General features: G+C 47.3%; 1 protein-coding gene across 1 annotated transcript; it reads left to right on the forward strand.

The window, feature by feature from the left end:
- Positions 1-10629: 10629 nt before the first annotated feature.
- LOC128604180 (coiled-coil domain-containing protein 1-like) lies at positions 10630-12475 on the forward strand. Its single transcript, XM_053619073.1, has one exon. The coding sequence runs from the start codon at positions 11279-11281 to the stop codon at positions 11945-11947; it is 669 nt and encodes a 222-aa protein (XP_053475048.1). The 5' UTR covers positions 10630-11278; the 3' UTR covers positions 11948-12475.
- The last annotated feature ends 25 nt before the right edge of the window (positions 12476-12500 follow it).

Raw genomic sequence — 12500 nt, forward strand, 5'->3', positions numbered from 1 at the left:
GAGAAAGAGATGAGAGAGAAAGAGAGGGGGGGAGAGAGAAAGAGATGAGAGAGGGGGAGAGAGAGAAGAGAGGGGGAGAGAGAGAAAGAGATGAGAGAGGGGGAGAGAGAGAAAGAGAGGGGGAGAGAGAAGAGATGAGAGAGGGGGAGAGAGAAAGAGATGAGGAGAGAGGGGGAGAGAGAGAAAGGGGGGAGAGAGAAGAGATGAGGAGAGGGGGAGAGAGAAAGATGAGAGAGGGGGAGAGAGAAAGAGGGGGGGGAGGAGAGAGAAAGAGATGAGAGAGAAAGAGGGGGGAGAGAGAAAGAGATGAGAGAGAGAAAGAGAGGGGGGGGAGAGAGAGAGAAAGAGATGAGAGAGGGGGAGAGAGAAAGAGGGGGAGAGAGAAAGAGATGAGAGAGGGGGAGAGAGAGAAAGGGGGGGAGAGAGAAAGAGATGAGGAGAGGGGGAGAGAGAAAGAGAGGGGGAGAGAGAGAGGGGGGAGAGAGAGAAAGAGAGGGGGAGAGAGAAAGAGATGAGAGAGGGGGAGAGAGAAAGAGATGAGGAGAGAGGGGGAGAGAGAGAAAGGGGGGGATGAGAGAAAGAGATGAGGAGAGGGGGAGAGAGAAAGATGAGGAGAGAGGGGGAGAGAGAAAGAGGGGGGAGAGAGAAAGAGATGAGAGAGAGAAAGAGGGGGGAGAGAGAGAAAGAGATGAGAGAGAGAAAGAGAGGGGGGGGAGAGAGAAAGAGATGAGAGAGGGGGAGAGAGAGAAAGAGAGGGGGAGAGAGAGAAAGAGATGAGAGAGGGGGAGAGAGAGAGAAAGGGGGGGAGAGAGAAAGAGATGAGGAGAGGGGGAGAGAGAAAGAGAGGGGGAGAGAGGAAAGAGATGAGAGAGGGGGAGAGAGAAAGAGATGAGAGAGGGGGAGAGAGAGAAAGAGATGAGGAGAGAGGGGGAGAGAGAAAGATGAGGAGACAAGGGGAGAGAGAGAAAGAGATGAGGAGAGGGGGGAGTGAGAGAAAGAAATGAGGAGGGGGGAGAGAAAGAGATGAGGAGAGAGGGGGAGAGAAAGATGAGGAGACAAGGGGAGAGAGAAAGAGATGAGGAGAGAGGGGGAGAGAAAGATGAGGAGACAAGGGGAGAGAGAGAAAGAGATGAGGAGAGAGGGGGAGAGAGAGAAAGGGGGGGAGAGAGAAAGAGATGAGGAGAGGGGGAGAGAGAGAAAGATGAGGAGACAAGGGGAGAGAGAGAGATGAGGAGAGGGGGGAGAAAGATGAGGGGGGGAGAGAGAAAGAGATGAGGAGAGGGGGGGAGAGAGAAAGAGATGAGGAGAGAGGGGGAGAGAGAAAGATGAGGAGAGAAAGGGGGGGGGAGAGAAAGAGATGAGGAGAGAGGGGAGAGAGAAAGATGAGGAGACAAGGGGAGAGAGAGAAAGAGATGAGGAGAGGGGGGGGAGAGAGAAAGATGAGGAGAGGGGGGGAGAAAGATGAGGGGGGGAGAGAGAAAGAGATGAGGAGAGAGGGGGAGAGAGAAAGATGAGGAGAGAGGGGGAGAGAGAAAGAGATGAGGAGAGGGGGGGGAGAGAGAAAGATGAGGAGAGAGGGGGAGAGAGAAAGAGATGAGGAGAGAGGGGGAGAGAGAAAGATGAGAGAGGGGGAGAGAGAAAGAGGGGGAGAGAGAAAGATGAGGAGAGAGGGGGAGAGAGAAAGAGATGAGGAGAGGGGGGGAGAGAGAAAGATGAGGAGAGAGGGGGAGAGAGAAAGAGATGAGGAGAGAGGGGGAGAGAGAAGAGAAGAGAGGGGGGAGAGAGAAAGAGGGGGAGAGAGAAAGATGAGGAGGGGGGGGGAGAGAGAAAGATGAGGAGAGGGGGGGGAGAAAGATGAGGGGGGAGAGAGAAAGAGATGAGGAGAGAGGGGGAGAGAGAAAGATGAGGAGAGAGGGGGAGAGAGAAAGATGAGGAGAGAGGGGGAGAGAGAAAGATGAGGAGAGAGGGGGAGAGAGAAGAGATGAGGAGAGAGGGGGAGAGAGAAAGATGAGGAGAGAGGAGAGAGAGAAAGAGATGAGGAGAGGGGGGGAGAGAGAGATGGAGAGGGGGGGAGAGAGAGATGGAGAGGGGGAGAGATGGAGATAGGGAGGGGGAGAGAGAGATGGAGATAAGGAGGGGGAGAGAGAGATGGAGAGGGGGGAGAGATGGAGATAGGGAGGGGGAGAGAGAGATGGAGATAGGGAGGGGGAGAGAGAGATGGAGATAAGGAGGGGGAGAGAGAGATGGAGAGGGAGAGAGATGGAGAGAGAGAAGGAGATTGAGAGAGGGGGAGAGAGAGATGGAGAGAGAGAAGGAGATTGAGAGAGGGGGAGAGAGAGATGGAGAGGGGGAGAGATGGAGATAAGGAGGGGGAGAGAGAGATGGGGAGAGAAAATAAATCAAAAGGGAGAGAGAATTTGAAAGGGGAATGCAAAGGAAAGAATGAATGCGAGAGAGAGAGAGAGAGAGAGAGAGAAAGGTGGAAGATAGAAAAGGGATGAAATGTCGGAAAACAGATAAAGCAGGAGAGAGAAAAGAAATGGAGCTAGAAAGGTGGAGAAAGAAAGAATAGAGAAAGAGAAGAATTACAGGTCAAAAGGAAAGAGGGAAAAGGAAAAAAGTGATTATAGAAAGAGGGAGAAGAAAGGGGTGGAGAGGTGGAGAGAGGAGGACAAGTGGAGGAAGATTGATTGAAAGAACAGAAGAGATTGATGTCGATGGAAATGGAGAGAAAAAAGCGGAAAAAAGAAAAGAGGAAAAAGAATAGAGAGAGTGTGTAAGTCATGAAGTGTGCGTAAGGTGAGGGCTGGTCCGGGGTGTGTGTGTGTGTGTGTGTGTGTGTGTGTGTGTGTGTGAGAAACACTGGGGCTGCCTGGAGTGGGTTAAGGATAGCGCTGTGGTTCTGCAGCACGCACACACACACACACGCACACACACACACACACACGCGTGCGCGGAGGAGTGGAGGTGGAGAGTAGTCGCGCTGTTGATCATGGAGCTCCATCATCAGAGTCGTTTGAGCTCCGTGGGTTTGGAGTCGAGACCCGATTTGACCTTTAACCCCGGGGGCCGAGCGGCGAGCACCAGCGTCGTCCAGCAGCAGGATTATCTGTCCAGCGTGTGGCTCAGCAAGAAGGACAAGCTGGAGCACGTAAGTGTCTGTCTGCCTGTCTGTCTGTCTCTGTCTCTCTACCTGTCTGTCTCTGAATGTCTCTCACCCATGAACCTGCGCCATATCCGCCGTCTGTTTACGTCTTTACATCCTAATCAGGATGTGGATTACGGAGCATCACGCTGTGAGGAAAGTTTCAACTTAAAACGGAGAAAGGGGAAAAGAGATGGCAGAGGTCAAGAGAAAGGTGGAATGATAGGAAGATGGAGTGAGACAGGAGAAAAGGAACATAGACATGGGGAAGGAGGAAAAAGATCAAGGGAGGGAAAAAATCAACTAGATGTTGAAATGAGAATGAGAGGGATGAAGAAGAGGAGATACGTAGAGAGATGGAGAGGGTGAGAAAGGGAAAAAAGATGGAAAGTTAAGGGAGGAAGAAAAAAAGAGAAGAGGGGAAATTGGTAGAAAGATGAAAGAGGTGAAGGGGAAACAGATCTAGGGAGGAAAAGAAGAAAATAGAAAAAGAGTTAGTGAGAGGGGGAAAAAGTTGAAAGAGGTGGAGAGAGAGCAGGAGAAAGGGAGAATGAGAGAAAGATAGATGGACCGTTTCAGGGAAAAAAAGAAAGAAAGATGGACTTAAGGAAGAAAAGAAACCGCAGAGGTGGAGAGAGAGGTAGAAAGAAAGAGATGGATGAAGAGCAGTTGAGGAGAATGAAAGATAGAAAGATGACGACATGGGAAGGGAGGGAAAAAATGGAGGCAGGAAGAAAAAGAGAGAGAGAGAAAGGGGAAAAAGATGACTTGGTGAACAGAGATGTAGAAAGGAAGAGAGGGATGAAGTGAGGTAGACCGAGGTGGAGACAGAGACAAGAAAAAAAGGAAAGAATGGACATGGAGAAGAAAAAGAAAAAGAAAATAGAGTAGAAAGCGGGTGATGACGAAGGTGAAGAGAAAAGGATGAGGAGTGAGAGAGAGATGGAGAAAGCGTGACAAGAAAGATGGAAATGGTAAATAGAAAGTGAAATTGAGAGAGAGAGAGGAAGGGTGACGAGAGAGGTAGAATGAAAGAGATATAAAGAGAGGGAGAAAAATATCTGCCTCTGTCCTGTTTGTCCTAACTCTGACTCTGTCTCTACTGCTGACCCTGTCTCGCTATCCTAACTCTATTACTCACTGTAACTCTGCCTCTGTGTCTGTCTGTAACTCTGACTCTGTGTCTGTCTGTAACTCTGACTCTGTCTCTGTCTGTAACTCTGACTGTAACTCTGTCTCTGTGTCTGTCTGTAACTCTGACTCTGTCTCTGTCTGTAACTCTGACTCTGTCTCTGTCTGTAACTCTGCCTGTGTCTGTCTGTAACTCTGACTCTGTCTCTGTCTGTAACTCTGTCTGTAACTCTGCCTCTGTGTCTGTCTGTAACTCTGACTCTGTCTCTGTCTGTAACTCTGTCTCTGTGTCTGTCTGTAACTCTGACTCTGTCTCTGTCTGTAACTCTGTCTCTGTGTCTGTCTGTAACTCTGCCTCTGTGTCTGTCTGTAACTCTGACTCTGTCTCTGTCTGTAACTCTGTCTGTAACTCTGCCTCTGTGTCTGTCTGTAACTCTGACTCTGTCTCTGTCTGTAACTCTGTCTCTGTGTCTGTCTGTAACTCTGTCTGTAACTCTCTCTGTCTGTAACTCTGTGTCTGTCTGTAACTCTGCCTCTGGCTCTGTCTGTAACTCTGCCTCTGTCTCTGTCTGTAACTCTGCCTCTGTCTCTGTCTGTAACTCTGCCTCTGTGTCTGTCTGTAACTCTGACTCTGTCTCTGTCTGTAACTCTGTCTCTGTGTCTGTCTGTAACTCTGACTCTGTCTCTGTCTGTAACTCTGTCTCTGTGTCTGTCTGTAACTCTGCCTCTGTGTCTGTCTGTAACTCTGACTCTGTCTCTGTCTGTAACTCTGTCTGTAACTCTGCCTCTGTGTCTGTCTGTAACTCTGACTCTGTCTCTGTCTGTAACTCTGTCTCTGTGTCTGTCTGTAACTCTGACTCTGTCTCTGTCTGTAACTCTCTCTGTCTGTAACTCTGTGTCTGTCTGTAACTCTGCCTCTGGCTCTGTCTGTAACTCTGCCTCTGTCTCTGTCTGTAACTCTGACTCTGTCTCTGTCTGTAACTCTGCCTCTGTGTCTGTCTGTAACTCTGACTCTGTCTCTGTCTGTAACTCTGTCTGTAACTCTGCCTCTGTGTCTGTCTGTAACTCTGACTCTGTCTCTGTCTGTAACTCTGTCTCTGTGTCTGTCTGTAACTCTGACTCTGTCTCTGTCTGTAACTCTGTGTCTGTCTGTAACTCTGCCTCTGTGTCTGTCTGTAACTCTGCCTCTGGCTCTGTCTGTAACTCTGTCTCTGTGTCTGTCTGTAACTCTGTGTCTGTCTGTAACTCTGACTCTAACTCTGTGTCTGTCTGTATCTCTGACTCTGTGTCTGTCTGTAACTCTGACTCTGTGTCTGTCTGTAACTCTGACTCTAACTGTGTGTCTGTCTGTAACTCTGACTCTGTCTTTCTGTAACTCTGACTCTAACTGTGTGTCTGTCTGTGACTCTGTGTCTGTCTGTAACTTTGCCTCTAACTCTCTTTCTCTCTATTTCTGTCTGTAACTCTTTTTTTCTGACTTTGTCTCTGTCTATGAATCTGTCTCTGTCTGAGTCTGTCTCTCTCTCTTTGTCTCTGATTCCATCTCTGACTCTTTTTCTGACTCTGCAGCTCCAGACCTGTCAGCAGTGCGCTCTCTCTCTCTCTCTCTCTCTCTCTCTGTCTCTCTCTCTCTCTCTCTCTCTCTCTCTTTCGCTCTGTCTGTCTGTCTGTGTCTCTCTCTCCGTCTCTCTCTCTCTTTCTCACCGTCTCTCTCTGTCTCTCTCCGTCTGTGTCTGTCTCTCCCCCTCCCTCTCTCTCTCTCTCTCTCTCTCTCTCTCTCTCTCTCTCTCCCTCTCTCTCTCTCCCTCTCTTTCTGCAAACTCATTTCACACCTCGTCGCTTTTATCCCTTTATCAGCTCCCTGATTATAATAAATAGTCCACAGTGGATGGAGAAGTTTTAACGCTGATTCACCGAATCATCCTTTGAAGTTTGCAAACAGCGACATTAAGGTCCAGTTCTGACTGGTTCTACTGTTCTGGACTGTGTAGAAATGAGGCTGGATTACTTTTATTTTTATTATGAGGCAGTAAAGCAGTTTCTGTAACGCTGAGTGTGCGGTGTTTGGAGGAAGGATGACATTTCTCGCTTCGTTCTGCAGGAAGTGAGGAAAGGAAGACGGTTGGAAAACTTCAGGCTCGGACGGTTCGATCTTCTAACCCGGGGCACGAGTCATAATTACATCATGTCCGGGTGCACTTCTTCACGCGCTCCACTCGAGCTTTAACTGAACCTGGAGTGCTTTGTGATGGAGACGGTAATTACTCGGTGCTACTACGAAAACAAATCAGAAGATAGCGCCTATTGATTTATGCTAATATATGCAAATAGATTAACGAGCTCTCGGTCGGTGATAAATCATCCCTGTTTGTAGAAGTTTAAATAATTAGCTTTCGCGTCACGCCACACCTTCGACTCGCCTGCGTTTCCATTCCGCGCACGCGTGCCTCCGCGGCCGTGAGCCGAGTCATTCGTTTTCAGCTGGATGTTCTCTGGACTTGAGATGCCCTGTTGCCATGGTGATTGATGGGACGAGCCAAATTTGAGCAAGAGGGAGTTTCAAACAGCTGTCGACCTGCCGTTTAACTCCCGTCCTGTTTAATTAAGAGGTTTAAATCTCGCTTAGAGAAGTTTGGTACCGATATCGGAGTGCTGATTGTGCAGCAGCCGCATCCTGTCGTCAATGAGCGCTCTCAGAAGTCTAACCCTAGCTCCTTATTTCATCTGGACACAGGTAGAACTTCCTAGTTTCCTTCTAAACAAACACATAAATCCACATTCATTTCTCAAATCCGCTCACACGTTTTAAAGCGGCGGTATGTAATGTTTAGAGCCTGTCGGTGTAACCGCCACAGACACGCCGCGGCAGTTAAACCTACACGCCTCGTGAGTCGCGTTTTTAAAAACATCCCCGTTCGAACCGACAGGAGGTCGTTTCCGGGCCGGAAAAATGCAATCCGGAGCTTTAAACGTATCGTTTTGCTGCCTCAGAAGAATAAAAACAAGCTTTCTGACCGACTCGACCCACTGAGCAGCTGTGCTACAGAAAGGGGCGGGGCTAAGATTTTCCAGGCCAGAAAAAATCTATAAAACACATCCTTGAAATGAAATCGGTTTAATGAAATTCAAATCCGCTGCAGGGAAATTTGTACCTTTTTCCAAATGTGTCTCTGAAAATTATTACCGAGTTAAAAAACAAACACTTCGCAAACTTTAAGTTTAGAGTGAGACGCAGGATCCGAGGTCATAGTCTTTAAGGAAAAGGGGGCGCTTGTTCGGCAGGGGTGGAGCCAAGTTCTGGGCCAGAAAAGCATAACCAGTTTAAAGAAATGTTGTCATTCTAGTTTGTAATTTTACAGACTTTTAAAATAGTCATGATGTCTTCTCTACCCTTAACCAACCTCTACTTCACTCGGTAAAACAGCGCCTCCGGTGGCCATGAGATGAGCTACAGCGCGGCGAGACGCGCTCGAACAGCTTTCCTGCTTTAATTAAGTTGACAGACTGACGACGTCACTTTTTGCGGTGATGTGCTTATATAACCACGCCATAATAATCCGCCGTTGAGCGCACAAACGCTGTGTGAAAGTGCAATTAGCATAAAATTAGCATAAATCTCTCAGTGTGAGATGTTCAGCGTTTGAGGCGTTCGTGGAGAAAGTCTCGAACATCATTAAAAACCTCTGTGTGAAGTAAACGACCCAAGACGAGAAGGAGAGCACAAACTTTCAAGCACGACTGTAGATTATTCGGCTCGGAAAGGCGACGACGACGATGATTTGGACAGCAGAGGGTGCTGCTATCCACATCTCCAGCTCTCCATGACTCAAACATCATCACAGTGTAGAGTTAAAGAACGGTCACGCCGGTGAAGCGTGGTCATGGAACGTCGTCCGGCAGAACGCTGCCGAGTTTGGCCTGTTCACCTTCGCTCGTCCACTCAGCGCTTCCTTCTGCCGTAATTCAGTCTCGCGCCTGTCATCGCCCGGGAGCTGTATTGACCGGGTTTGAGTAATGACGGGGTCCAGTCATTTGTTCTGAAGGTTAATAAAAAGGACTGGAGAGACCGAGAGAGAGAGAGAGAGAGACAGAGAGAGAGAGAGAGAGAGAGAGGTTCCGCTGTAATGATAACACACTCGTTCATAAAGCACTGATAAACTCTATATCACTCTGTGAGTTTAAGGGGAATTTGAAATCTTTACAGTGCTGTGATAAGGCTCGGTATCTCTGTCCTCTTGCCCTGTGTGTGTGTGTGTGTGTGTGTGTGTGCGCGTGTGCGCATCTTAATACCTAATACTGCTTACTCAGTGCACTTAGCACATATAGCTTGTCAATTCCCCGTTATCGGATCCTTAAGGAAGCATTAAGCCTGCCGTTCTCCTTTTGAGCTCGTCTGCTTAAGCGCAGAGATCGAGTACAGTACACTGCAGCGTTGAGTGTTTATTCCGTGCTGCCGCGTCAATCGTCTGGCCAGCGGATTGATAAATAACTAACGAGTCGAGTCGAATTAAAAGCAACAATCCGGGATAAAAATGCGCATCGTGTAAAGTGTTTTAAGGTTCGATTCGCCGTATACAGCAATACATAATATTGAGTTCTCTATTCTGATTGGTCAGAAGGTGTTGCTTGACGTTTATGGAACGAGTCTTCAGTGTCAGCAGTTCGTAACGGTTTTCCACCGTGGGAAAGTCTTCAGGACGAGGGGGGAGGAGTTTACTGCCGTTGTATAAGAGGGGTTGCGATTTTTCAGAATTATGGCGGATTTTACGCGGATTTGGACCAAGACGTGCTGCGTGACGTCGTCTCGTTGCTAGTTACAGGGCAGGACTAGACCACCGGCATCGAGTGGAGAACCGAGGAACATTTTCAGACCAGATCATGGTTTAAAGTGGCGCAAGAAAAAAACGGACACCCTTTAGTTAGGAGATTTTAGGAGATTTCAAATGGCCGGGATTCGACGGAAGCAAAACTGACCGTGCTCTGTGGGTGGGAGGGATGGCGTACTCTATCTAACCAATCGCGGGCATCTGTGTGCACCATGTATGTGGAAGAGGGTAGATAGCGTATTCCTCACAGCGTCTAGAATACGTCTTGGAGGAAGCACGTGTTCGCCTTCACCCTTAGCGTTTCGTAGCTGTTGTATGACTGCTGAGAGCTAGCTAACGGGTCGGAATTTGTTGAGCGACCAGATTGGGAGAAAATCGTGACAAAAATCCGTAGCGAGCATAACACGATATAACCCAAAGCATCGAGAACGGCGCTCCTCCAGACGTTGTACTGTATTCTCAACATCTACCGTGAACAGAAACTAATCATGTGATGCCACACCGACGTCTGCACAGAGTGACTAAGAAATTCTGAAAGCAGACAACAGGATAAAGGCGTGGGTCTTTCCAGGAATACACTCGAACTCGGTCTTGCCAAGATCCAGCGTTCTATGATCATCTGCACCCCATGAGAAGATGCTTGCCAAACGAGCTAGGATATAAATAATCCTGGCTGTCAGATGGTGTGAAAGGTCAGTTTGATGTCCTCTATAAAAACAAATAAAGCAAGTTGGGGATCTTGCGTCACTGAGAGAACTGGCGTGGAGGGAAAAGGAAAGGGGTCCAAGCACCGAATCTTGAGGGACAACTGTAGGGAGCCTGTATGGAGGAGACATGGAGTGTCTCATGGTTGGATATTTAATGTGTGTTAGGTGTTTCATGTCTATACAGTACGCCTATAAATATCCCTCGTAATACTTTGTCTGATAGAAGTTATTTCTTACAATACTGCCTACACCAGAAGCAACCATTATCTTTTCATATTCGAGGCTCTGGGCCAATAATATCTGCAGTCAATTCTGTGTGTTTAGAGAAGCACTCCAGCTTCTGCGTTCTTACTCTGAAATCCCTCGGTGAATCCTTAAAATTGGTATCTTTGGTATAGGAGACCCAGACTTCCATACATCTAGGCTAGACAGCTTGTGTTTTGATATTTCTGTGATCAGCTTAATATGGCAGCTGCTCTGAATTCAGCTCACAGTCAGAAGAGCTTTGGTGGATACGTCCGTTTGATGTAGTCCTTGTTTCCGTCTCTCAGCCAGAACCTCTCTAATCTCGTCTCTGTCATCTGCTAATCTCTGCCCTAAGTGCTTCTGGCAGGTGGCCTGCAGAGCTTGTGTTTCTGTTTGTCACTCAGCTTCAGGAAAATCCAACATAAAGTGTCATAGGAAGCTGTTTGGCCAGCAGCAGCTTCAGTGCATCTTGGTGTAGCTTCTACAAGTCTCTGGAACTGTACAGGAGACACGAACACCGTGCTTTCAATAGATATTCCCTTGTTTCGCAAGTGTGAGGAAGGTTTATGGATGATGAGGCTGAGGTTGAGGGAGATAAGGACAGTGAGGTTTATTAGGACGATGCAGAAGATATGGATGATGAGGTTTATGAGGTTGATGAGGATAAGCACAATGATGAAGGTGATGAGAAGTAGGTGACGGTTGAGGATGAACATGATTCACATGATCATATACATGGGAATAAGGAAGATTATGAGGATAATCTTATTCAGGTGGGTGATTAATGAACATGATGAGCTTGAGAATGAGGATGATGATGATGATGATGGTGTAAGTAAGGCTCAGGTAAGGAGAATGATGAGGATAAAGATGATGAGGCTGATGGCCAACGATGAGAATAAGGAGGATTATGAGGACAATGAACATGATGCTAAGGCTGAGGAGGATACGGATAATGAAGTTCATGAGGCTGAAGGAGGCAATAATATGAATGAGGAGGTTGATGACTAGTATGGTAAGGTAAAGGATGATTACGATAATGAGTAAAAGGATGATTAAGTTGATGAGGATAATGTGATTAAGATAATGAGGCTGTGGATGAAGATGTTGAGGAGGATGAGGTTGATGAGGATAATGAAGCTGTGGATGAAGATGTTGATGAGGATAATGAGGCTGTGGATGAAGATGTTGAGGAAGATGAGGTTGATGAGGATAATGAGGCTATGGATAAAGATGATGAGGTTGTTGAGGTTGATGAGGCTGGGAATGAAGATGAGGAGGTTGATGAGAATAATAAGGCTGTGGATGAAGATGTTGAGGAGGATGAGGTTGATGAGGATAATGAGGCTGTGTATGAAGATGTTGAGGAGAATGAGGTTGATGAGTGTAATGAGGCTGTGGATGAAGATGATGAGGTTGATGAGGATAATGAGGCTGTGGATGAAGATGTTGAGGATGATGAGGTTGATGAGGCTGTGGATGAAGATGTTGAGGAGGATGAGGTTGATGAGGATAATGAGGCTGTGGATGAAGATGTTGAGGAGAATGAGGTTGATGAGTGTAATGAGGCTGTGGATGAAGATGATGAGGTTGATGAGGATAATGAGGCTGTGGATGAAGATGTTGAGGAGAATGAGGTTGGTGAGTGTAATGAGGCTGTGGATGAAGATGATGAGGTTGATGAGGATAATGAGGCTGTGGATGAAGATGTTGAGGAGAATGAGGTTGATGAGTGTAATGAGGCTGTGGATGAAGATGATGAGGTTGATGAGGATAATGAGGCTGTGGATAAAGATGTTGAGGAGCATGAGGTTGATGAGTGTAATGAGGCTGTGGATGAAGATGATGAGGATCAGGATGATGCGGTTGATGAGAAGGGCTATGATCTATGAGTATGCTAACGCAGAGGAGGATGTTGAGATTGAGGACAGGGAACGTTATATGAATGATATAACTGAGGATGATGCTGAGAAGGATAAAGATGAAGGTGAGGATGGTAGCCATGTGTTAGACAATGCTGAGATACTTTACCGTCTTTGGTTCATGGCCAGTTGCTGCTGCATTCACTGGCTGTTTTATACAGGGCTCTTTACCCACAATCCTTCTTGCCATCATGTTTTAACATCTTTGGCTAATGTCCAGCACCTTTACTTATCCACAGACGCTGTGCAAGAGATAACCGAATCAGTACAAACGTCCAGGTTGGCTCCAGTGAACCTGCAGTCCGTGTACAGCCATGAAATATTACAAATAAACAGAAATGCAATGCTTTCTTTTCAGGAATGTTTGAGGAAGAGACAGTGCATTATTAAAGACAAGGTCTAAGAAGAGTAAACCTCTAGACATTTCACCTCTCTCTCTCTCTCTCTCTCTCTCTCTCTCTCTCTCTCTCTGATGTATGTCTTCCCTTGTCCCCTTAAGAACACACTACAGTGCTACACACCA

This window comes from Ictalurus furcatus, chromosome 29 (assembly GCF_023375685.1).
Source record: "Ictalurus furcatus strain D&B chromosome 29, Billie_1.0, whole genome shotgun sequence".
In the NCBI taxonomy this organism is placed as follows: Eukaryota; Metazoa; Chordata; class Actinopteri; order Siluriformes; family Ictaluridae; genus Ictalurus; species Ictalurus furcatus.